The sequence below is a fragment of the Agelaius tricolor genome, unplaced genomic scaffold (genome assembly GCF_023055355.1).
Source record: "Agelaius tricolor isolate 1412-34295 unplaced genomic scaffold, bAgeTri1.0.p SCAF_3, whole genome shotgun sequence".
In the NCBI taxonomy this organism is placed as follows: domain Eukaryota; kingdom Metazoa; phylum Chordata; class Aves; order Passeriformes; family Icteridae; genus Agelaius; species Agelaius tricolor.
This window is the reverse complement of record NW_027269263.1, coordinates 9,370,970-9,398,193: the sequence shown is the minus strand read 5'-3', so window position 1 is coordinate 9,398,193 and position 27,224 is coordinate 9,370,970. Positions and strand designations below refer to the sequence as shown.

Below are 27,224 nucleotides of genomic sequence, written 5' to 3'. Positions count from 1 at the left end.
TCCACCAAACGTGTTTTCAAGCCATGAATTAACAACAGCAGCGTGAGCTGTTGTGGTTCTTGGGGAGTTATGATTGCTGTACACAGCCTCTTTCTAAGACAGGTTCTCTGCTGTTCATGGTGCAGTTTAGAGGCACTGGCTGGGCAGGAACATGCACTTTTGGGTGATCACTCTGTTATTTACCTGTGTCCATAAATGTCACCATACTGGGGTAGCCAGAACCACAGCAGCCTCCTGGGGCAGGGTGACACTCACAGACCTTGGCTGACACTGACTGCTGCTCCCCAACCTCTGAAAGGAGCCTGATCCAAACACTGCAAGTACAACACATTGCAAAGAGTCACTAAGGTTCCACTTCTTGCTCCAGACTGGCCATTTTTAACATTTCCAGCCCAGCACCTATGCAGTTTGCTCCTCCTAAAAGCAAGGTTTTCTCCCCTGAGAAAAAAAGCCCACAGCCACTGGTGTGAAATGACCACATTTCACATCCTGGTGGAGAATATTTTATAGTACTGAAGCACACCCCACCTTCCACACTGAGTGTATGAAAAATAACTGTAACACTTCACTTAGCTCCAAAAATTTTGGAGCTAAGAAGCAGGTTGGGGGTCAACATTCTGGCCATGAAAAGGAAACCAAGCACGCTAAATTATGTAGTTTTCATCTTGCCAAGTTCTTTTATGTGCCAAACTAAACAGAGACTAAACACAAATGTCAAGGAAAATTGTGAAGAAAGGGAAGAGCCCGAGGATTCCATGAACCAGATGGTTTAGTCATGGAAATGGATGCAACAGTTGGTAACAGCTTTCTGTGCCTGTACCAACTTTTCATCTGATTGATGTTTACAGACCAGGAGATTCATTAACAGATACTTAAATATAGGATACTTTAAGTTTGTTTGGTTTCACCCTCCTGCCTTTTAATAGGGCAATAAAAAAAAAACTGGTGAAAGAAGTCAAGCACACAGGGATGCAGAAACTTACAGATTTTCTCCCCCCAGAATTTCCAAGTGGAAACACATTCTGGCACATGCATTCCTCAGAATCCTTTTGTAGCACATAAAAAAACAGCTTTTCCTGTAGCTGCAAAAAAAAGTGGGTCTTCCCTGTTAAGGCTGTTCTTGGAACTGGTGGCTGGTAACTGATGTTACTTTTCTTCCTATTTGAAGATACCGACTAGGCCATACCAATTTTTTGGACACTGGATCAGGTCTCCAGCCAACCTGAGAACATAACTTCCAAACACAGCTTTCTTATATTTTACTATCCTGTTGAAAGTTTTAAAGAGAGTTTTCTTCATCAGAAAGCCTCTTTTATTTACAAATACATATTTATCCTGTGTTCTTCATAAGATTAGGAACTGAAAAGAGAAATGATACACATCCAAATATAAGAAGATGGAATTTTACAGTAGCATCATCACCATCACTAGCAAAAAAAAAATAAAAATGAGAAGTGGCTTAAGTACCTCTAAATTTCAAAGCTCTCATTTCACAGAGAACATATTGTTCTTAAATAGCTGGAACCAAACAAAATTAATTTACCTCCTAGAAGTCCACATTTTCTTGAAGTCACAGTAATGTGCTAATATTTTTATAAGCATCGGTCTCTGAGCTCACTACAGAATTAAACTGGAGAAGGACATGGGGTCTGAAAGAGATGGTTTTAATGGGAACACTTAGCAACAGTCAGTCTTCAGTGCTGTCAAAACGACCAAATGAACACTGCCTGATACACTCTTCATTCTGCAAAACCTGGCATTTTGCAGAAGTATTGGCAACATTCATGTTTACAAAGTTGGCAGAAAACAAATGTTTATTTTTATCCTAGAGTTATCACACAAAAAACTTAAAAAATTCAAATCATAGTGACCTGTTGGTACTGCTGTTACAACCATGCTGGTGTCCTGATTCCTTTCAAACCTCAACCGGTGCTCATGAGGGCTTCACATATAGGCCAGGGAACTGGAAATTAATTTCAGTATTATAATAACTGCTTCATTACTCTAAGTCCCTCAAAACAGTTTCATACAGCATTTTGATGATCATAGGTAAACAGAAAAATATCAGAGCTTCCTAGAAAAGAGGGAGACATACCATCTTTTTTTCCACATCAGCGAGCAACGGAGGTTTTGGTTTCGGCTGCGAGTATGATGGACACACTTCAGGAATAAGGTATGGAGGACATGAATAAGGTATGGACTTCTTCCACCACATCCTCCCAGTTGTTTTCATTTCAGTCTTAGTCCTGCTGTCCTTAGTGAACCGTGCACTGGAGCCAGGAGCAGATGTGGCAGCCAAGGACCACCACACCACACCGGTGTTATGGTACCTGTATTTCACCACTGCCATTTCTACCCCAGTAAGTGAGGCAAATGCAGCCCCTGCCTGGCTGCTCAGTGCTCTCTCTGGCAGATCTCTGCTCCTCAGACCCCTGAGCACTGCCATCTGCTCGTGTTTGAAACACTGCAGCACCTAATTCTCCTGCTGTCCATTGCCCTAGGGTGGGGCTCCCAAGCCTCCTCACCAACACTGAGCCTGCCCTCCATCCCTGTGCCAGTTTAGTAGCTTTAGTCCACTCTGACCTGAAAATGAAAACACTTCAACCAATCGTGACTTAAGCAAAATGTCCGTGTGTATTATGTCAGGTACAGTTATGCAATGGCCAATATTAGTAAATTCATAGCTAATTTTAAATAAAAACTCTGAAAAAAACAGCGACAAAACAGTTCCATGGCACGTACCATTCTTACCATGGGCATAATGCTTACCCTTTGTCCAAAGGGACAGTGGAAACAAGTATAAATATAGAAACTGTCTCAAAACTGCAAATCTAAGCCTATGTTAATGCTCTAAACTGTCACTGACTTCCACTAAAATTATTCAGATCCAAACATAAGCAATGATTTAGGACATCAATTTATAACATAATGCTGGTGACCCTGTACCAGTCAGGCTGGATTGGTTTCTGTCCACAAAGCAAACTACAGAGTGGCAATAGTTTATCGCTGGTCTTGCAAGAGCATTTAGTATGCAAATATGGTGTTTTAAAGATATACACACACATTTCCCCAAATTCAACTGTGGCTGAATACTCCCCTTCCAGTTTTCAGTAATTTTTAAACAAATTAGATACCAAGCCCTTTCTGTTTGTATGCTTTGCTTTCTTTTTCCAGCCTGAATGAGTCTACAAGTATTTTCTTAATTATACAAGGCCAATGTTTCACTTTGCAAACATTGAAGATGAAGGAACACTTGAAGCTTCAGCACCAGAAGGAAAACAAGGAAGAGTGCAGAGGGTAGCTCCATTCGGAACCACAGAGCTGTAACAATTATTGTTCCAGTTTAATACAAGTAACTCATAAAGACTTTTTTTCTAAGCAGTCCCATTGTTCCTGACAACCAAAGTGATTCCTATGTGAGACTGGACCTTCAAGACCCTTAAGTTGATACAGTTTGCAATCCTGCAGAACAGCAACACAAACCAGTTCCCCATAAGCACTGGAGAGATAAGAATACTTGTAATCTCTTGCAAAATGTCATCTCAGTTCATTAAAAACATCACCTACTTCCTTAGAAAAAGGAGTCCATCATTCTTGGAGATAGTTCCTGTAATTTTTTTTGTTGTTGTTGCTGGAGTACTGAGTTCTTGACCTATGGTTTTATTTATGTGTTAGCCTGAATGAGAGTAAGGAGAGAAGAGGAGCACCGTAATATTAGCAGATTAATTAATATTACTTGTGATGACACTGATGATTTACCCTGTTTGTCCCCCATCTCTCCTTACAATTCTCATTTTGTTGCCTTTTTTGATTTTTCCAGAGTGCTGTCAACAGAGCTGTGGAAGTTCCTTCCTTTGTGAGAACAACATTGCTGATTTCCTCTGAGTCTTTGCTTCCATAGGAAGCAGATACCTGGCAGATTTGCAAGGGAATGCTAAATCAACTATGGAAGTTCTGCACTGTTGTCTGTTTCTGAGAAAGCCGCAGAAGTTCTTCTCTAATTGCTTTGATAAGAGAGGCTGACGAGTGACCTGGCTGGAGGTCCTCAGTGGAACTGGTGGTGTAGCAAAGGCCCTGGCCCTGAAGGCTGTTGTGTGGAAGCTGAGCAGGAGGTGCTGAGGGCTGCCTGGCTGAAGTCCTCTGCATCTGGAATACTGGTGAGGAGGAATATTCTTGGTGTCCATGCATATGCGTCTGGAAAAAGGGAGAAACCATTATTGTATTTCCTGAATAAACGTGATTATCCCAGAAAAGACAAGAATGCAAAAAGGCAAAGAACAGGGGGCAAAACAACATGGAGATGCTTGTATCTGCTGCAACGGCTCTTCTGTTACATGAATGAGTGATGTCTCTTATGGAGCACAAAACAACAAGTTTACACAAAACTGCTGGACTGCCTCAAGTTCAGAGACCCCCCCCTTTCCAATCTACAGTATGTTTAGAAACTGAAATGGAAGGAGATGGGGAGAAACCCCACAGGACTGGAAATCAACAGAATTGGCTTCTCTTACCATCCACTTCCATCAACTTCCTAAAAGACAGCAGGCAAATAATTTTTTTCCCTGGCTGTCATTTCTCCATATTATTTATAAGCAGAGATACAACTATTTCCACCTTCCCTTTTCCTGCCTGCTTTGCCTGTTCAGACTGTACACGTTTGAGGACTCTGTGACTGACCAGTGCCCAGGAAAACACTGTCAACAGAAGAAGCAGCAGAAGAAAACTACTAGGATTTGAAAGATTAGGTTTTTCCATAATCAATATCTGAGAAACACTATCCCAGCTTAGGGACAATCATTGTTTCAGGGCAGGGAGGGGTTAATTCTGCCTTCGTTCAGTAATGTACATTTTCTAACAAAACAAGAGAGACAGAGAACAGAAGCCTGAGTTTATGGCTTGTCCTTCTGCAAGACAATCTGCTTACACTAAAACAAAGCATGGATTTACAGTACACAGGGAGACTGCAGCAACTCCCAGTACAGACACAAACAAGGCACATTTTGAAAATCCAGATTCCAGCTGACAACCCTGAAGCAAGTGTTTCCTCTTGCTTCAAATTGCTGAAGGCTGGGAGACAGCCTGAAGAAAATGGGACACAGAGGACTGGAAGGCACAGGTGGGAGCAAAGCAAGGTGATCCCCTTGCAGGGGGAGAAGCAGGCTCAGAGCACAGCCACCACAAGTCCGTGAGCACTACCTTGGTCTGGGAACAAGCCTTAAGGAGTAGCAGAGAGAGCAGCCTGATGGGGGAAGAAAGGACAGCAAGGTCAGCTAAAAGAGGATTTGGGAGCAAGGGGGAGGGGAAGGAAGACATTACAAAAGCAGAGCCTGGGAAGGATACGGGAGACCTGCAGCGACAGTGGCAGCATGTGCAGGGAACACTCAAAAATGCATGGGAGCAAGTTCCTTAACATCTCTCATAATACAAAGGAAGAAATTTTAAGCCATTTTGTATAAAGTAGAATTAATAATAGATTCTGAATCTCTTGTGCAGCTCACATACAGCACTCCTCCTTTATACTGTTAATTCTGAGAGACAGATTAAGGGGAAAAGAGGCTTTAATAGAAGAATGATAGGTAAAGGTTTTCCAAGTAACATCCTGTCTTATTTCTTATAAAAGAGAGGTGATTTCAGTATCAGAAAGGAATGAATGGGTCTCCTGATTGTTCAGAATTATTCATTTGGCAGTGAAACCTGAAGCTAATTCATACATGCAGTCTAGAGTTGGCAAACCTGACAAGTACTCTGTGGGTTTATGGGGAAGAGATGACATTAAAAAAATATTAAAAGGAAACACTCCTTGATACATGAGTCTTAACAGCAACCTAAATTATGTTCAGGTTACTTTCACATTAAAATGCACTATGTGATTCAGCTCCTCTCTCACACTGCACTAAATCACCACCATAAGAATGGTTTCTTAAGGGAAGTTAGGGAGTCTGATGACCACAGTGGCTGTTTTTTACACTAAGTTTTTCAAGGTTTTCTTAAATATCTCAGAAAAAGGGTGTGTTTCACATTTAGCAACAGGATTAAACAGGCCTGTAAAATTTCAGTAGTACATTGGTTTAGAAACCTAACCTCTACTAACCTACAATAGCAAAATAACAGGAATAAAAATCTGAAATAATTTTTGCCATTTTTAAAAATTTCTTTACTAACAGAAACACACAAAGATATGTTATATAACATTATATATAGTTCTATATAATAACTATACATTTTTATCTAAAAACTTCTAGATAATTAACAGCAGTATGAAACAACTGACAAAAATATTTTTATTGAATCTTCCTTCTTAAGGAATGAAGATTTATGAGATGAAAGTGTAAATTTGTTAATCTCCATTTAATACCCATTGAACTCTGGCCAATTTCAACTGAACTGAATGTATAAATATATACCCAGACATACCTGTGTATGAACAGACAGATAAAATTCACAAAACCAGGTAGCTAATTAGACATCTTCTGAGTTGTTATCAGCTTATTTGTTATCATTGAATCTGCATCTGAGTGGCAGAAAAGTCAAGTGAGGCTGTGCTCTGCTGGATCTCTTAGCCAGCATGGATCTCACAGGGCTGATCTTGGGGATTTGAGAGACAACTAAGTTTGGTGAGATTTTTTAGAGACACTAGAGTGGGCAGCTGAGTAGAAAAATAGAGTGAAAGGGTAGGAGTGTCTTGGGGGAAACACTGGAAACCTCCAGGAAGGCTTGGGAGAACACTGGAAAGCTCCAGGGGACTGTGGATGGGTAGGAGGTGATGCCAGTGGTGGAGGGAGGTGCAGATATGCAAGACACTGAGCCCATCTGTAAGAAGCCAGGCTTCATTTGTTCTGCTGCTCAGATGAGCACTTGCTCAGGATTGTATTTTGTGTCAGCTAAGGAAATGCTGTCCTTCTCCTGGTTGCCCTGGGCCTTCTGGATGGAGAATGAAGGTGAATTGATGGTATCCTGCACACTGGCTTTGGGCTGGGAGGTACAAGTGAGAGGTCATGTTCCAGCAGAAAATCAGGTATTGACTTCAGGAATAAAGGGGGGAGGATGCTGTGAGGAAAAGCACTATTGCAGGAAGACAAATGCAGATCCCTCTCCAGTTTGTGTGCAGGAAGAATGCTCTAGATTTCAATCTTCCTAAATGCAGAGTTTAATTTTAGAAACTTGCTCAGAATGAGGGAACAGTAAGACAAGGTTTGCATAGGATCAGCTGAATAATGCACCATAAAGAACATGACCATCATTAAGTAAAGCCTCATTGCCAAAATGAGGAAAGACAAATTTAGAGCTCTGTCCTAGTGAAAAATCCAAACTGTGAAGGTAATTATTTAACTACAGAAAGCTACAAGTCCATGAGTTTTTGTTTGTTTTGGTGGGTTTTTTTTCCTTTTTGTTTTTAATGGGAAGAATCCTTCTAAAAAAAAATTGCTCACAGGAAAAAGAAAGTTCAGGCAATACGTGAGCTCTCCTACAACTGCATGACACCAAATTCAAATAAGTTTTAGTTCATTATCTCCTCCTTTTGCCTGTTTTTTAATAGCAAACTGAAAAAAATCACATTTCAGTAACATATGAACTGCAGCAACCAGTGAGCAAAAAATGCTGTCAAAGCTGAGGAAATCTTTAAACTGAGATGAACCAAAAGAAAAACAGCTTGGATTTAAATGACCTGAACAGGAACACGCCCACAGATGTAGAAAAGCCATTTTCAGAAAAGAGAGACAAATATAAAGAAAGGTCAATAAATGGTAACCCAGAGATGTCTCTGAAAATGGAACTTGAGACACTGAGATCTCTCATGCAAGTGCTCTTTTAGATGTAAACTGAAATTATGATCTTGCATTCAAATGCCACACTTTCAAGCACAGAATGCACATTAAATTAGGGAAACAGATCTTTCAGCTTTGACAGTTGAAGTTTTTGAATACTATTAAACAGCATACCCAGTTCTCAAAAACTTATGCTGCTCCTCTTGAGTTTATCTGGAGTGGAGGCAGCTCAATTTCACCAAAATCTAGAGATAAGCCCATCCTGTTGCATTTCCTTTCTGCAAAGCTATGTCATGATCATGCAATACTGCAAAGCAACATCAAGTAGTGTTGGGGCACTACTACATCAATACTGCCCTAAATATGCAAAAGGAGGGGATCCCACTTTCTTTCCTCAAGGAAGAAAGCAGAAGAAGATAGTTTAAACTAAGAAGCAAAAGAAGAAGCACAAAGTTGTCACTCTCAAGAGTACTGCAATTAACCTGTCACAGGTCAGTCTGCTCCAGGATGCAAATGCACCAAAGAGGGACTGTTAGCAGCCAAGTGTCTCTCTCCTGGCAAGGCCATATATTATCTCCAACCTCACACATCTGGTTGAATCAGAAATGTCAACCTCTGGAAGCACAGCTGCCAAGAACATGACATCACCATGGCTGCCTGGGCAACACAGGTAAATGAGCATGTGTTCATTTACCACCTCCTGCTGACTTAGGCTAGGAAAGAAACTTGTTTAGAAACACCTCCAATGTTATGGGCAAGTATGTACCTTTTTCTGCTGCCCTGACTCCTGCTGTTAGCACTGATACAGGAGATAAAAGAACTTTATGCACACAAAATAGGATGGTAGCCGGGGACAACTTAATTCAATGTTTTCTAATGACAATGATCTCAAAATACAGATGCATATTTCAAAGAAGGAATGGAAAGCAGTATCCACCTCTGCTGGAGCTCAGAAGCAGAACTGGATTAATGCAATTAATGGGTGAAGGCCTCGAGTGAGGAAAAAAAAAGGTTAGGGTAAAATGAGAGAAAGCATTTGGAGAAGCAAAGGTGAAAGAACAGCAAGCAGAAGTCAGAAGGGCTAACAAGGGTTTGAAGAGCAAAGCAAAGGATGTCAGAGAAGCAACTAAAAGTATTCCGGGGGGGGGAAAAAGTTCCAAACAGTAATGCAAGAAAAAAAATACCCAAACAAATCACTACTTTGGAAACTATGCAAATGTGTAAGAGTACTCACTGCATCTCGCCTAGCACATTCATCCTCTCCACGATACTGGGGCCACCCTGGCCCCCCCGGCTGGCCATGCCCTGCTCTGCCTGAGGGGAGCTCCACTGGTTGACCTCCGATCCTGCTAGCAATTCCCACCTGAGTGAGGTGCTGTATCTGAGAACCTTAAAAGCAAATATTGTTTTTTTTTTCATCTTCATACACAGTCAAGTTTGCAGGGCAGACATATGATAACATAAAACTTTGTTGGAAGCAGGAGACGAGAAGAAAATGGAGCTCTGTTTCTGTGCAGTTAATAAAAATCAGCAGAAAGAAGGCTGTCAGTGTGGAATGAAGACAGAAAGGTTATGTGCATTTTGTGCAGTTCATGTGAGTGTGATGCATTTCATGGCACTGCACTGAAAGAAGAGGTTGAGATACAGACATCTCTGACATGGGTTACTACTCATTCCAAAAACATGCCAGCCCTTTCCAAACAGTGCTTACTAAAAGCTCTGGCAATGCTTTCATGCCAATTACTCAGCAGCAAAGAGAGGACATTTGCTCTGTGGCACACCTTATTTGCATCACACTGGCAAGACCCTAACTCTGCAGACTGCCTCCTGTTGTGTGGCTCTGAAGAATAAAACACACGACTACCTAAGAGTGTGCTTCTCTCAGCTTTGCTTTGTGGTTAAATATTAAACCATGCTGTCCTTAACTAAGAGAAGGTCAGAACACCCTGCATCTCCTTCCAGCCTGAAAGCCAACCTCCTCCTTTCTCCTCTTCCTTCCCTTCCCTCCTTCCCACTGCTTTCAAACATATGCAAGGATAGCTGCCACCATTAATTGCAAGAGATACGTAACAACATGCCAGCTTTCCTTCTTCATTAATTGTCTCCCACAGGGAAATGTCATTTACATTTTTATTCTTAAAATTACTGTTAATACTTCATTATTCATTAGAGATGAAACACATTTAAGCCAGAGATACATAAAAGTGTGTGTATGTACAAAAGGGGACGAAAAGACAAAAACAACAGTGTAATTTACGGGATGGACAGTTTGATCACTTCCCTATTTTCTCTCAAAACCTGCCAATATTTGAGAAGTTTGATATTTACACATATTATGCTGAGGGACAGAAACTAAATATATTAAGTACCTCCAAACTTTAAAGCAGAATACATATGAACATTTAGACAATAGTGTGAATTAGAGAAATAAAATAGCCATCGTTAAGCTGTAATAGTTACAACATTCCTACTATTCTTATTCGTTTAACATTTAGAGGGAGATGAGAGCAACTATCAAAACTGGGCTTCTGATATAAGTATATGATCGTACTTCCAGTCTTTTTCAAGGAAGAAAATATTTATCTGGGAGAAAATCACCTGTAACATAGCAATACAACATTTTATTCTTAGAATTGTTTGCTGCTTAGCTGCCATGTCATGTTACCATCATGACAGCATTGGTGACTGCTATCAAAATTACCTCAACGAGATCAGGGAAGGTGACTCCATGGGGGACAGCAGAAATAGATAATTCAATCTAAAACTAAGAGATACTGCTTTAATGCACACAATTCTACAAAGAGAAAGAAGAAACACAGACGTAGAGTAGTATTAAAAAATTTTGCTATTTAGCATGCTGATTTGGGATGCAAAAATTAGTTCAAAATGGAAAGTTAGCATACATTGTAATCTCTAAAACAAGTAATTTTCCATTCTTAGCAAATGGGGTTTTGTGGAAATACACTTTGTGATAACCAGTGCTTGTAAGATACTAAAAGAGAGGCAACGCAGGGTCCTACAAAAAGTAAAGTTAACCTCACTTTATGATCATCCTTTTTTGGGCACTGAGGACAAAGACCATATCACATGTAGCAGCTGAAGGAGAATGACATCTTAGTGGTGACCTTGGCATAAGAACAGATAGAGGAAAGGCTCAGTTATTTTCCTGCATATTCAACTTCAGTGAAGTGTACCTGCAGTGCTTCCAACGGGCCGTGGCCGTGCCACTGATGGCATTTCCTCTGAGTACATCCCCCTGGAGGAGTACTGAACCTCAGGGGGTGGCTGCTCTCCGTGCATCAACTCTGCAGGCTGAAGGAAACCTGGCCCAAAGTTCTGCCTGTGGAAAAGGAGGCAAGGTTAAAAGAAGTGAAATCCCTAATTAGAAACAATAATGTAGTGGTTCTTTAGGCCTTTTAATGTAATTGTAACCTTCAATGTTGAGGAAAATATTTACACCTGAAGAACGTGTTTCAACAAAATTTTACACAAGTAAAATTTTTCACATGTTGCAGTCTCCTCAATGCAGAGAAAAAAGTTCACAGATCTTGAGATCTTGTTTTCCCCTTGGGGGAAAAAAGTATCTTCAATGAAAAAAAATAGAAAAGTAAGACTTCAGCAGTGATGTAGCTGCTTACCTCAGCAACAAAGCTGACTGTACTCAAAGAGTTTCTAGGCACACACTTTCGGTCTAAACCAAAGCATAAGCTGCATTACATGTGTATTTTGTGAACAACTATTCCTTCATGAAGTATCCTGATAATTTTTCAGGAAGTTTTCAAAACTGTGCCCTTTAAGATTTGTGAAACAACTCAAAGCATTAGCACATATGAAGAAATGCAATGTGTACTGAAATTAATGTTTCCTATCAATCAGGCTGGCGCTGGTAGTGACAGTTATGTATTTGCTAAAAAGAGTTAACAACAGAAACTGTAATCCATCCAACTTCACTATTTGTTTGAATGTAAATGAAGCAAAGTGAGACAAGCAGCCAGGCTCAGGCACATGGAACTACACCAAAGTGAGGGCTAGAGATGAGTTTTCCATGCCTTTTACCCCAGTGGCATCTTAGCCCTCCTAGGCTACAGTCTGCAGTGTATACTATTTCTCAAGATCTCAATTTTACACCCCTTTGTTTTACTGCAAAATCCTGTGACTGCATCTAGCTTAGACTATTGTTGACTTGTGCTTTACTTGGAAAACTACCCACCTTCATATGACAGCCAGATAGCAAAGAAAGTTGACATAATAAATTGCCTAATAAAGCACAAACAAGTAATGGTAAATAAAAGTACCAGCTATTTGGCATGCAGCGTTACAAGATGGAGGAGGTTAAAGGGCTTCAAGCTGTAACAATCCCATTGTGGAAGTCCTAGAATTTCCCCAGTTCCCTCATGTCCAATCCCCACCTGTCCACTCAGCAGATCCAGAGGAAACCATTTCCAACCACACAAGCTAGTTAAAATAAATGCTTCAATGGCTAGGTAATGTTTAACAACATCACTTCTGTTATGTTAATCACTGTAATCAGTAAAGGATGTGATCATCTGGCCCTTTATGCCTGCAGTGTTGAGCTGGAATTTTGAAGCTGATAAATTACTACAATTTTTGATGTTGTCTAAAGAAAATATTTTCTCAACATTACTGCAAATGTATTCTTTTTGTGCCAATTTTTCAGAGGACGGGAAGTAAATTCTTTATTGCTGATGTGTTTGCACCTGAAAGGTTCACATTTAAAAAGGCTTCACCTTCTCAATCTTCTTTATAATAGATACTTATAGCTCCTCTATAAAGTCAAAGCTCAACATAAGAGCTTAAAACCAGAATACAGCTCTGCATCTGTATCATATAGGCCTTCTAGTGCTCCTTCCTATTTCCAGACTGAAACTCAGCTTTCAATTTTTGCACATCCAAAAAAAACCCCAAAATTATCTCCAGTCATTTAAGTCAGGAGATACTGCTCCAAGAATCAATTTTACACCACTAATCCACTCTAGCTCAGTATATCTATCCCTGTTGCATGATTTGATACCCATTTCCTGGCAAAAGCTGTTCATTGTGCCTTTATGACCGCCTAGCTGTTATGTGACCTAGGTCTTTTACATTTAATTTTTTTCCCCAGGTTGGTTCCACCCCATTAAAGATGCTGATGGTGTTATTACAGGGAAGAGAACAGTATGCTTACCCAACTGGTATTCCATGCATTGGATATTTAACCCAATGGACTATGACATTGATACATGCCACCTAATCAGGTTATTTTTCCTTCCTCGGGTAATTTTTCTTTCCTCTAGCTGGTGCACTGCTTCTATCAAATTGTTTATCATTATCTTCAGATGTTGAGAATAACTCCCACTGCACAACCATGACAACTTGTTTTCTAGTGACCAAGCTTTAGGAAGCTTTCTATTTTAATGAAAACTTAGAGGAATTCTTTCTGTCCAGATCAATGACTTTGGAGATTGTTAACTTACTCTGCTGACACTGGCAAAGCCAGCATTTGGCCTTTTGTGATTTACATAAATTCAGGCTGCCAAAGAATGATAAACTTTTGAACAAAAATACATTGTGAAGACACTATCTTGCTCAGGTGTATTAACATGGACAACAGCACTTTCATGATTAATTTGTCACATTTTCCCTGAATATGCACATACTGTGTGCCATTTCATGTCTGCTCCACTCACACTGAAACTGTCACCTCCAGCCAAGAACTATGCAAGATGCTTAGAAACTCCTCCTTTTCTACTTGGTCTTCTCAAAATCAGGCTGCAGAACAATAAATAAAGGAAAGTTCTTCACAGCTATTTTACCATCAAGTTTCCAAGGCAGTGAAGACATCAGGGGTGGTCTGATGAATGACATGAATAGCTGTGGGATTTCATCTCACATGGTGAACTCTAAGAAGGCAATGAGAGATCAGCACAAGGCCACCATTTGACCAGCCTGGCTGCAGCAGCTTGGAGAAACTGAGACAAGTTTCATTCCAGTGAGTACCACGACTCAAGAGTCCAACTTCACATGTGGTTAAAACACACAAACCAAATGTGAAATTAACAATCACCTGGACAAACGTTTTCTCTCCTTTACACAATTCTCTCATGGCAAGGGCAGGAGAAGATGGAAAATTTGTTCTTCCCCTGATTTTATCATAATAGGGCTGCAAGGCAGACCTTCTCTGTGAGGGTCACTGTGCTCTGTCATTTATTCTCAACTTGGTTAAAAATAGAATGAATCTGTTAGTCATATGAAAGCTGTTGTGAGTGAGTGTTGCCCTGAGGATACAGAAACAAGATGAAAGCAAGAGTATTGGGAGAATTACATGCATCTGAGTAACTGTTTCAGGCTCTCCAAAAGCTCCTACTCAGTGGTTTACTGAATATTGGAAGGATTTTGCTATAGCTGAGGGGCCAGAAATACATTTCTTTTAAACAGAGGCTTGGATTCCATACAGCATGCATATGTCATTTATGCTTCATAAATAAATAACAAAGACTGGATCTGGACTCCTGTTACTTCTCATTTACGCAGTACTTTGCATAATAATATACCGCTGTCAGTAAGAAATCTGAAGTAATTGCAAGGAAAATAATAAATGATAATTTGATCAGTAAAAAGCTACCTCGGTAGGAGACCTGGTGCTGCTGGAGGAGTCATTCCAAATTCCATGTATCTCTGTCAGGAGAATGAAGAAAACACCAAATTAAAATCAAAATTCATACCTTGGGAACTCCACAGTCAGCCTTTTAAATGATGAATGGCAGAGATCACTAAGCCTGTATGTAGGACTTGATGGCAGCCCTAACAATTTAAGTTTTACAAACAAAGGAGCACAAGAAGATCTGGGAATCACTGCTACAGCAGCTACAGTCTCTTCTGTGTGAGCAGAGTCTTAATTTAAAAACCTTTCAGAAATACTTTTTCTCACTTGCAGAAGATCAAGAGCTGCTCCAATATCTACTTAGCAAAAAACCAACCTTGGCATTTGGAAATCTCTTTTGACCTCAAAAAGCATCAGACTGCAGCAAAGAGATCACAGGGCTCAGATTCATCAGAACTTATGATGACCTACAGGATTATCCATGTGTTTCAGTGCTCCATCAAAACAAAAAAAATCATATACAGAAACACTGCTTCCCTATCCCTCACTTCCTGAAAGCTTTTGGATATCCTACTGAAAAATATGACCTATGCCAAATACATTATTTTTTTCATTGTCAAAATAGGATCTACTACACATACTAAAAAAAAAAAGTTTGACTCTTAGACACAGCAAGACTGACTTGTGAAAGACCATAACTGAGAAGAACTGAAATTATCCTGAAGGAAATGAGATGGGAAAAGGGAAAAAGAAACCAAACAGCTCAGAAAGCAAGTTCACCATCTTGTGACAGTCATTTCTGAATTCTCCTTGTTCCAGGAACGTTCTAGTTTGTGCTAAGCCCTGAGAGCAAGGGCACAACTGCAGCGGCCGTGGCTCAAGCGGCGCTAACTCCCTGCCCAGAGATGCCTTTAGAACTGCATCCCAAATAAACATTTGGGATGTTACCTGCCCAGTGTTGCGGTGTGATGTCATGGTTTGCCTCGGGTTTCTCCCTGTATATTTCTTCCCCAGGTGTGTCAGCCACCTCTCCTTTCCCCCACCCTGACCCCTGCTGAGTGCTGTTGGTCAATCCTGGCATTCCAGAAGGGCATGGAGTGATGGGCAGAATTCAAAAGATGCCTTTCACCCCTGGAGGACATTGGGCCATCCAGGTGTCATTTGTCCTTTGAGACTTCTCCCCATCCCCATACCTGGTTGGTAGCCCCTCGTGCCCCTTCCTTCCCCCTCTCCCTGGGGTTAAAAGGAACAGCAACCACACTGTTTGGTGAGTTCTGTTGGAGCTGTTGCTGCATTCAGAGGCCTGTGGGCCAGAAATAAAGCTCTGGATCGAAACCCTCCATCAGAACCGACTCCTTTCCTTCACCATTGCCTTAAAGCTTCTCCACCAGAGGTAAACCTGAGCTCCTGCACGTCTGGACTTGCCTCCGTGTGTCCAGCTGCGACATCCAGATAGCCAGAAGGCGTCTCTGAGGTGAAACCACCACAGCTGCCACCTTTGGTCAAGCAGCAAGGGCCAGATAGGTATTACTGGTATTAAAATCCCAATAATATTGGTATTATTCCAATAGGCCAGCCAGCCCCGAGGCGGTCCCTCCCTGCTCCCTGGCAGCTGCTCACCGGCTGTGCTGCGGAGCCCCCGGGCGGAGGCACGGCCGCAGAGCTGGCCTGGCTGCTGGGAGCCACCAGGGCGAAGGCGTCGTCCAGCAGGGAGTGCATGGTCTGCCGCGCCTCCTCGATGGACGGCTGCGGGGGCACGTACTGCGGCACCGCGTGCGCCGGCAGCCCCGCAAACTTCCCCACCTCCGCCGAGGACAAGGTCTGCGGCTCCGCAGGCAGGTCTGGGTCCGACTGGAGAGACAGAAGGAAGGTGAAGGGCAGCCACAGAGAAGATCTAACTGGCTTCCAAGCCCCTGCGGGTCTTCAGGCTGAGCAACACAGTCTTGGCCAGAACTACAGCACCTGCCCTCCCTGCTGCTGCATGCACATATGTAACACCAAACACTTCATTCAACACTCAAACACTTCATTCAGTGTGATCTGAAGGACTCTGATCTCAGGTAAGGCAGCAGAGTTTGGGCAGGAGTTACTCAGCTATAACAGAAATCTTGTGGTTTGCAAGCACGTAAGGAAGTCATGCAGTGAGCATTTCTTCACCCAGAAAAAAACCAATCAGCTCTGTCTACATCTATGACTTTGCAGCTTTGCAATTCTAAGAAATTAATTCAGTCTTTAGCTTATAACTGACCACATCAGCAGTAACATTAAACAATTATCACCTCCTAGAAAAACGCAGAAAGGAAGCTGTTAAGGAACTAAGTGGTAACCTGCATGGAGCTTGAACTTGGGTGCATCACCTGAATGGGATTCATGTAAGTGCTTCATTGCAGCAATACCTTAGGCATGCATCATAATTACTACCTGGGATCTTACCACATGGGCTTATTGTTCATCAGTGAGAGGAAATTAAACGAGCTTTTACAGCAGCAGACTTATTATCAGAGCTCATTCTTACCACTGCATGCAGACTGCAAAATCAGTTGTCAAGAGGCACAAGCCTCTACTTTATTAGGAACTTAGCATTCCAAGCAGTCTCACTGCAGATGCCAAAGGGGCTGAGCCTGCTGTGTGCCATGTCTTAATTAAACAGCTTCAGATGATAATTCATTCTACTGCAGCATGACATTAAAATCATCACTTATGTCTGAACGCAAAGGGAAACTGCAGAAATTGACATCAGAATCACCTGACCACATATGCAACGAACAGTGAAATTCTTAAAATTATTAAACCATCTTTAAAGATAAGAACTGTCCAGGGGCTTCCAATATTAGCATTTGGCTTCATGGAATCTGCTTAGAAGTGGTTAAAGATGCCTAAGTACTGTTTGTGACATGGATATGATTGAACAGAAGTATTCTCCAGTGTATTTCTTTCTTTAGATGTGAGACAAAATTAATTTTCAAGACATTGCACTAGAATAGTTTCAAGTTACTGTAGTACAAAGACGTGTTTCTCTGTCATTAATAATTAATTGCTGCATTTGAAAGATGAGAAAATGTCTCACAAAAGACCTGAGTCTTCCACTCCGTAAGAGCAAAGGATGAAATTTGCTGTAATATATGAATATATAACATCCAGCAAATTGGACTAGAGCGAAACTATGTTCAAGATATCGTGGAACATATCCAGCACACTTTCATGTGCATAACACAGTGGCATTAATCAAAACAAGGCTTTGGTTCTTGGCCTCTGTAATACCAAGGAATATTCAGCAGAATTTTACTGCTTAAAAATGACAGTCTGTCAATGAAATCCTTATTTCACTTTGATTTACATGCTAACTGCATGACTGAAACTAACCACATCATATGGACCACAAACAGAAGGCCAAAAACCTGACAGTGTCACAGCTGTCATCATTACCAGAACATGCCTCCCATTCAAGAGACATACATACAATATATGCAGAATTATTGACTCCTGGAGGCCTTTTGTATGTCCCATCACTGTCAGTTGTGATTAACCTGTCCTTTTCAGCATCAATTGGACTCCCATTTATCTGATGGCGACGGCGCTGCTTGGGAGAACGTTTTGCACGAGAACTTTACAGGAAAAACCCCAAAAAACAGAGAGAGAAAGACAAAGGTAATCACAATTATTTTTGAAATTTTTCTTCTCAAGGTTGAATTCCTCTGCCCATTTCCTCCAAGTCATCCTTGCCTCAGCCCCGTTTCTCTTCCCTTTCCCAGTATTCCATGCCAGTCCCATTAGGTAGCTAAAATCTCTTTCCTCAAGCTTCTCTTAATAACACTCTCATTGGCAACTCTCTGAAACATCCCATTCTTCCCTTAAATTCTCTCCAGATCATGAACATCCCATTCTTCCCTTAAATTCTCACCTCCCTCCTACATTCACCTGTCCAGGTTGCCAGTGTTCCAGCTCCCCAGCCCAATGTGCGACACATCTGCAGCTGCAGAACAGGTTTAACCCCAGCAGGCAAATGAGCTGAGGAGCCCAAACCCCTGGAGAAAAGCTACTTTCTATCAGTGCAGAAGCACCCACTGGGCACCAGTGCTCCAGGAACAAAGTGCCTGTATTCATAAGCCCAAAACAGAACAGCAGGAAAACTTTCTCTGCAAATACAAGGCCAGGAAGGCAGATCTGTGAAGCTGACAGATGTGCCTCATAACCTTTTATGTATTCCCTCTGGGTAGTCTCACTGATTTGTGAATTTGCCTTTAACATTCAGAATCTTCAGGCTTTTTAGGTTGTTCAGGGTTTTCCTTATTTTACGTATTCCTCTCCCTGCCCCCCGCTTTATAAAAATATTATTACTTGCTGGTTATATTACTTGCATATATATTACTTGCAGGTTTCTTTTTTAGTGCTGATATTGCAATTCTGATCCCTCTACACCACACAGGAATTATTCAAACAAATAGCAGAGCAAATACTAAATTGTTTTAAGACTGTTTTCATACATTTGGGCTTATTTATCAAGAATTCACTGCTGAGAACTTGTAAAAACATAATTTGAAATCAAAACATAGTGGCATATACAGAAATAAATAAAAGTGTCTAGAACACCCCAATCCTTTTCACCTAGACAACTCAAATTCAACTAGTGATCAAAATGATTTCCAGCTCTGATAGTTAAGAAGTACAGTTTTGATGCAGTTTGGGCACTGACTCTAGAAGAAAATTGTTCATTCCATCTTTGAAATCCCTACCTCTTCCTGGGCTCTATGAAGACAGTAGGCACACTGCCTCCAGGGTCCAAGATCTTGTCAATCTGCATCTGTGCCTTGCGATATATCCTGTGCTGCTCCTTGGAGTCAACCACCACCACGTCATCCACCACTGGGAACTCATAGTGCCCCTTGCGCTTGGCGCGGAGGCGGATCTTATTGCGGTGGTGCTCGATCTCGGATTTGTGCCTCAGGGCTGTTTGTATCTTCAGGAAGGAGAAGGAAAGAAAAAAAAAAAAAGGAGGAATATTTTTGCAGTTGTATACTTTGCAAACTGGATTTTGCTGCTCTTCTGTAAACCTCTCCTCCCCACTTCTCTGCCTGCCCCTGCCTCCCTCCCCCAAATCTCTGAAGGACTAAAATAAGTCACACAATTTATGAGCACACTTTCCTTCCTGGATATTTTGCAGTCTCCCCATTGTCTCCCCAGGTAGATGTACTATTATACACAGCATGATTGCCAGCACAGCAGGTGCAATTAGAGGGAAGTGGCAGTTTGTTAATAAAAGGCAGGAGGAACACAAAAAACTCCTGTCTGCCAGACGTAACACTGCTCTGAAAAGACTAACCAGTCTGTACTTAGCTATGCTAGGCAAACAGATATTTGATCAACAGTGTTAAAATCTGCCACTCTTTCCCTTTAATGACCTTCATCACATAAGAAGCAAGAACTTCAAGAGCCAACTGAGCTCATAACTCGGTGCCTCTGCTCTGCCATATGCTATGCAGGAACACAGCAGCAAAACAAGGGCCCAGATACCCAGCTGAACAGGGCATTATCAGCTCTGCATCATCCTGGAGGCTGAGGTTTCATGCCTCTCTCCCACCTTTTTTCAAATTACATGGAGTACATCTAATTATCTGGGTAAAGCTGATGTAACACCACACTTGTAAGTCCTGGCCCAAAACCCCCTGAAATGATTCTTATCACTGGTAAACACTTGAGCACCAGATTAGGTAGCAACAACTGCCCTGCCTGTCCTGGACTAGTTCTGGAACGCATCAGCAAATTAAGAACCAAATAAAAATTGATTTTTATGTATTCTCTCATGAAAATGCTAAAAAATAAAAGCATACAGAGGACAGAAGTCAGACTTGTTCTTTATGCTTATAGTTAGAATCATATGTCTTCTGTCCAAACAGACAGATTTCTGTTTTGTGGCTCCTCTTGCCTCTGTATCCTAGATATCTATATTTGCCTCTCTTCAGTAAGGTACCGAGAAACAGATTCTTGACAAAGTTACACTTTTGAGTAATCAAAATTCAGTTACATGTTTGAGTAATCTTCCACTCTGAATTATGAAAAAATGTCATCTTATACCAAACCTTGATGCAGGTAGGTGCTACTGTCAGGCAGTGTATGATGTGGTTTTATGGTACATCACCTCTCCTCATGCCCCAGGTATGCTCATACTCTGCTAATAGTAACATAAGCCTCAGAGAAAGCAGGAAATTTTGAATGTTTACTGTCAGCTAAACATATTAGAAGATGAAAGCAATGAACTGGGCTGCAAATTCACACCCCGGAATGTTTTGAGACAACTCCTTTTTATAACCAACATCCCGAGTCCTGAAAAGTGAAAGAATAGTGTAGAATGAAAACCAAGGTGGGCCATATGTTCCAATTCTCATATATTAATTAGCACAACTTTGTCTTTAAGTCATGTCCTGCTGACTAGCAAAAGGATGCTAACACAAAGATATCCTGACCATCAGATCCTCTCTGTGTTTAAATTTTAGTTCAGGCATCTCTTAAAAACAGGTCAGATAATTTCTCTGGATGGAAACAGGATTATTCCTGTAACTAAAGGAATTTACAGGGAACTCCTGATAACAAGAAACTGGCTGCTTTTCACTTGGCTAGGCATAGAATCCTCCAAAAACATGCAAAGCACTGTCAGAATTACCTCTTTATTGATTTTGTTGGTCTCTGCCACCCGATCGGAGAGCACAGAGTTCTGAACTGGAGGTGCTGCCATGGGCTGCATGGCAATCAGCTGGATCTTGCTTGGGACACGTCTGCTGGCATCTGAGGAACGGGACATCCTATCCACATGTTCAAAGATAGAGGCTGAGGAGTGCTGCTCGTTTCCACTGCTGGTCTGAGGAGGTCCTAAATGATCAGAACCAATACAGAGTGAAGCAGTGCTGCCATGGTTAGCACAGTCAAATGTTAAGCTCTACAGATGCTGTGCTACAAAAACTATGCCCTGTTTTCCATCTGTGTCTAATTTGCCCTACAGGCCTTCCAGCTGACTCACATTTAGTGTACAACAAGTTTACCCCGTGGTTTGCAAATTATAAACATTTTCCCATTATATTTCCAGAAGGTGAGCTGTCATTCTTTATTTCTGTAAATCAAGCTCTTGGCACTTGCACACCCCCAAAATCTCAATCTACTTTCCTGCATAAAAAGCTGTTTAAGTACATTCTGCTAATGATTCCTCTTATCAGTACTTAAGAAGATGCAAATTGCTCAAATGGGGGTTCAAAGAGCAATGAAAGATGTCTCAATGCAAAATGCATTTCTTAAGTGATAGGAGTGATAGAGGAACCAACAAAAAACCCCTTAGAAATCCACACAAAATATAAAGATTTTTAGAGACATTTTACTGATTAACACTTTTGAAGCAGATTTTTTTCTCTGTGACAGGATAAATAGTCACATAATAATAAGCAAGCTGCATTAATACTGTCATGTTGTAATTTCTTGAAGAGGTTAAACCAACTCGAATACAATCAGCAAAAGACATTATAGAAACCAATATGCACAGAAGTGCACCCAGGTCCTGCCAACAGTTAATTACTTCAATAGAAATGGGTCATATCCCTCAAAAGACTTGAAATCTACAGGATCACCCCAGTGATTTGCAGTTAAGCACAGATTTAGTAATTTTTTTCTGAGTTAGACCTACATCAGAAACTGTTATGCAGATGAGGCTTGCAAAAGCTACTGAAAACTTTCAAAATAACTTTTTGTCTTATCCATGTGATAAAGCCACACATTCTCAATCTGCTTTTCACCATGAAATACAAGAAATGAGAGATCAAGACTAATGACTCTCCTTAAGAAGCAACACAACAGTGTTGAGGGACATCAACAAATACAAGCAATGAGAGATCAAGACTCGTGACTCTCCTTCTTATGAAGGAACACATCAGTGTTGAGTCCCACATCTTTCCACAGACTTCTAATAAGGGAATGTGGTTCTCAATATTCAAATCAGCTTCTGATACAGAATCAATTGCTGATCCATATGATCCACCTACAACGGACAGGAAGGGAAATAAAATAGTCCCTGCTGTGATGCTGTTGCAACATGTGCTGGTAATGCAGGATAGGGTTCAGAAGAGGAGTGAATCCTATCTTCTGTGGAAGGTCACAGTAGATGACTTGCTCCTTTGCCTCTTCCAGCACAAGGGAGCAGGACCAGAAAGGAATAGTATGTTTTATTACATTCACAGCACACTACTTTGGGGCTGGAGAGCAGTCTGGCCACAAGTTAAGCAAAATCCCTATTCCTATTTCTCAGACTTGATCAAAGTATTGTCAAACAAACACATTTACAAAAGGCATGCATCATTTATAAATGTGATTTCTCTGTACAAGTGTTCTTAAAAAGAAGGTAAACAGCTCCATTCAAGACCTCTGTGCCCCAAATGTTTTGCAAGACACAGAGCCTCAATGAAACATATCCATCTCTCTTCTGCAGCTATTTCTATCATCTTAACCATTTGCTGTCTTCACAGCCCCATCTTCATGCACCTCTCAGAAGTTTGCAAGAATTGCCTCTCACAGGGAGGGGCACAAGATATATTAAGGACTTAGTGTGAACTTCTCAGAGCAATGATGTAGTCAACATAAATCTGAACTTCTGCATCCATCTTCTCCAAACATTAGTCATTTTGTCCTCACCTTTTCACTCTATCAGGCACTCCCAGGCTCACTGACCTCCAGCATGAAATTGTAAGGGTATTTTTGTATTACTTGGTTAGCGAGATCCAATATTTTCAATTACACTGAGCATTCACTCTGAATCTTTATAACATCATCCGTAACTTTCCCTTGTACACACATAAACAAGTGCTTGGCAGGGGCCTCTTAGCTGAAAGGGTTCTTAAGCTCATTTGGTAAAACAGAAGTCCCACTGAAAAATTTTGGTAATAACATACAGTAACATTGTATGTTATTCCTTTTTACAGAAAAGATACACACAAAAACCCCTCATAAGCTGCATATGACCTTTAAATCCTCTCTGTGTGTCTACACCCAATGTGTCTACAAATACAAACCAAGATGGAAGCACAGAAAAGTAGATAAAGTCAGGAACAGAGTAGCACTGTATACATACGACAAAAGGAGAAATGGTTTCTAACCCAACATAAGAACGAGGTCCTGAAGAAGTTTTGACAGAGAGAATAAGCACAATTTCTCATTTCAAAGTTCTTCTATTACACTATTATTCACATTTAGAAAATCTTCCTTAAAAAGCTGTTGGATGGAACTACATGAATGAAATTTTGATTTCAGAATAATTCAGCTGAGGCTAAAGAATAATGGAGAGGTACTTAATACCCCAAGACTGGTCAGATCATGTTTTAACAACCAGTCCATACAGGTCACACGCCAGGATCAGTGTTCATCACTGCTCCCTGAGCTGAAACCATTAACTGAAATGTCAGGAAGCTGTGATTTCACATGAAAAGCAATACAGCTGGAGACAGAGAAAGGCTACTGCCTCCTGCACCCTTGAGACACAGCAACCAAGGTGCATAAGGCCTCATCCAAAATCAGATAAAGTCAATGGGATTCTTCAACTCATCCACTGGTATCTTAACCGTGCCAGAATAAGCAATTAGAGATAAATTTCACACAGTTTCTTTGTATCCCAGTAGGTGACATCCCTAGGATGCAGCTGATGACTCATTACACCCACCGGTGGAAAGCAACAGAGCACAGAAGGACAGACAGAGGGTCTGACATCTATTCTAAGATGGTCAGTGCTATCAGAGGACACAGTTCTTATTTTATCACTGGATGTGTTATACATTATCAGAGACAGCAGCAGCTTTCTCCTGCCCTATGTTTGCCATGTCTCAACCCTGGCAGAGAAAACACTGGTTCACAACAAAATATTTGTGTTTCTTTGCAGGTAGCTCATGCTTTTCTTGGGCTTCCAGTTAATTAATTCTACCTTAGTTCTAATATTATCTCCAACTTGTTTTATACAAAGCTGGTTTCAGGACCAACAGCTGCATGAGTTTTGCTTCTTTCACAGTGATGTTTTCCTCAATAATTTGAAAGAATTGGGAGGAAAAAAATTAGAAAAATGTGCTGGATTACTATAATTTGTGTTACTGAGACTTTTTTTATACTTCAATAGCTCAAAAGCAGTTTTATTTTCTTAGACTCAGAAGACAAACTCTTCCATCCTTAAGACATAATTGCAGTTACTCCAACACCCCTATTCATATTTGTACTCAACTACCAGCTCTGGTTACTTACCCACTCTGTTTGCTCCTGACAACATAAAGGAAAAAGAAGAGACAACACAGTAATTATGACAAGTAATTTAGCTAGAATGGCAACTGAAAAAAAAAAACAAACCACAGCAGTAAGATAACTGCATTTACTTTTGAACGGAATGCATGAATTTGGATCAAACTGCCAAATCTCAGCTGCACAAAAAGGGAACTGAATCTCCCATTTAGTAGAGAGCTCTCTGCAGACACTGCCTCAAATTCTGAATGCTAAGAATAGTCCCTATGATCTGCAAACTAGGGGCACCAAATGCTGAAAAAATAGTACATTTTCCCCAGTGAGGGCATGATAGGTAGAAAGGACACATTTACACAGTCTCCTTGCTGCCTTTACCAGGTAATTCAGATGCAGCAACATTCTACACCAAAAGGAAATGTTAAATGTTACATAAAGTTTTAAGCCAGAAAGAAAAAGGAGATGAATCTGGAGTTCCCACGTAAAAAGAAATGGGAGGGAAAACACTAAAACAGAGCAACAGAATTCAAGTCAGATAGGTTGGAGGAACTCAAACCCTCCTGAGATGTTTTCCCATCTTTGTAAATATATAAATATATCTAATATATATCTATTAATCTAATATATATCTATATCTAAAATATATCTATTTTAAAGTACTTCCAAGAAAAATAGTGGCACTTTAACTGGAAACAAGATGGCTCTTTCTAAAAAAATACCAGCGTTATTTACACAGCAGCACTGAATTTTGATCTTTCCAATGTACAATCATGCAGGCATTTCGACGATTGAATTCCAACTCATTTGTAAAACACTGATCTCTCTGGTGTCTTTTTTTTTTTCATTATCACTTTTTCAAAGTTACTGTTACAGACACACCCCTGTGGTCTGCAGTCCTGCTGTGACCTCTGCTGCCCATGTAACTGTCTGCAGTTCTGCTGCCACGGGAGACACAATTAGGCCAGGCTGGGCAGAGCTTTGCTGGGGGTGTGTAGGACAAAAGGAGGCAAGATTCATTCCAGCTAAGCCATTTGTTTCAAAAGCTCGCTGGAATGAAAGGAATGTACAGCTCCCCAGTTTCAACAGAAGAAACTAAACCAAATATGAAGGGATTTTCTGCGGCAAGGAGCAGAAAAATCAACAGCCAAAGATGAGTTTAGAAAAGTTACAGCACCAAAGTAACTCTTCAGCCTGAGTAAAGCAGGACAGCACACAAGGAGGGGGAAAAAAAAAGGAAACAAACCCTTCTTCACTGCTCTTCGTGGCTTGCCCTCGTTTGCAGCAGTTGATGGTCTTGCACTTTCTTCTCCCGTCTCTCTCCCGCTGGATTGTTCACTTGCTGTGGATTCAGCATCTGATGGCGAAATTCTGCCACAAACACGACAAAACAAACAAACCAACATGTAACACAAGTTTGCAAGGGGACATATTTGTCACACACAAAGAATCTTGTGCTAAAATACCTTGTGAAGTCTGCTAAAATTTTCCTCTGTTTGTAAGTAAATGTATAATGCATTACCATAGCTAGATATTCATTGTCAGGTTGTTACTGCTGTTGTGTGTGAAACATGACTGCACCACAGTTCACATGTGACAATATTATTAAGTAATCTTTGCTAAAAATACAAGAAAAAAGCTCTGCATTTGTAGCTAGCAATTTACCTCTTAGAGAGAAAATAATTGTACTAGGAATATGAAACCCACATAGGTAACTAGTCTAACATTCAGCCTTCCTAACTTGGTGCTCTCTTGCTAACAATACAAATCTATGCGAATATTTCCCTGACTAGTCAAATGTAAGGCAAATCAAAAATGCTTCTTTTATGTATTTATTCCATGCAGTCACAAGATTTTTAAGAACATTTGTTATTTAAAAAAACCACCATCTCAGTGCTCACAGCTCTTGTAGGCAATATAGAAAAATACCATGATCTTCAGCTGTAAAATTATTCTGATAATATAAAAACAGAAAAAATACAGGGCCCACACCATTGCCTGACACCAAAGCCTGTCTCTTCACATGGGATCAGCCTTTGTGATAGAGTCTCTAGTGACTACTTTGTCCAGTGAACACTCATATTCTATTCTGGCAGGGAGTTAAATCATGGAGAGTGTGCACATGTCTGTGCACCAACCTCATTAGTGCAGGATTTGCTTGAGCTAGATGGGTATATCTGAACTACTGAGGCTCTTGGCTAAACATCAACCTGCCCAGAAGCACCCAGACTAAGATAACTATATGCAGCCTGACAAGTCCATTGAAGTTAAATCGACTTCTTGCAGCTCTGAATTCAACTTCCCCTTTTCTCCTCCCTAAACAATGCCCTGATCTGCAGGACTGTAATACTAATGTCACATCCCAATTAAAAAAAAATAATAGCAGGGAAAAGAGGATAAATGGTGCTCAGTGAGCTCAGAGATCTGCATCACTGCATCTTTTCCTGTGGGGGAGAGGGTGTGCAGAGCTATCACCTCCATCACCTTTGTCCTGGTTCAGCAGAGTATGAGGCTGGAGCTCTGTGTCCAGATCTCCTACTGACTTTCTGTTTCATCTCACTGTGCTTTGCATTTCCCATGATACTCCCTTCTCAGTGTATCCAAATTGCCAC

The 27,224-nt window shown here is 40.9% G+C and overlaps 1 protein-coding gene across 6 annotated transcripts in view; it reads right to left on the bottom strand.

The window, feature by feature from the left end:
• Positions 1-1,787: 1,787 nt before the first annotated feature.
• KIAA1549 (KIAA1549 ortholog) overlaps positions 1,788-27,224 on the bottom strand; it is a 143,050-nt gene continuing 117,613 nt past the window's right edge. For 2 of the 6 annotated variants that reach the window (XM_071422382.1, XM_071422385.1), the window contains 10 exons: positions 25,859-25,983; positions 24,625-24,639; positions 21,026-21,231; positions 19,101-19,324; positions 17,828-17,972; positions 15,988-16,218; positions 14,389-14,441; positions 10,961-11,106; positions 9,001-9,155; positions 1,788-4,194 (listed from right to left, as the gene is read on the bottom strand). In XM_071422382.1, coding sequence (XP_071278483.1) covers positions 3,940-4,194; positions 9,001-9,155; positions 10,961-11,106; positions 14,389-14,441; positions 15,988-16,218; positions 17,828-17,972; positions 19,101-19,324; positions 21,026-21,231; positions 24,625-24,639; positions 25,859-25,983 — 1,555 coding nt within the window. In that variant the 3' untranslated portion in view covers positions 1,788-3,939. Of the gene's footprint in view, positions 4,195-5,196; positions 5,240-9,000; positions 9,156-10,960; positions 11,107-14,388; positions 14,442-15,987; positions 16,219-17,827; positions 17,973-19,100; positions 19,325-21,025; positions 21,232-24,624; positions 24,640-25,858; positions 25,984-27,224 lie in introns of all 6 variants that reach the window. The other 4 variants (XM_071422387.1, XM_071422383.1, XM_071422384.1 and 1 more) reach the window with 4 other exon arrangements.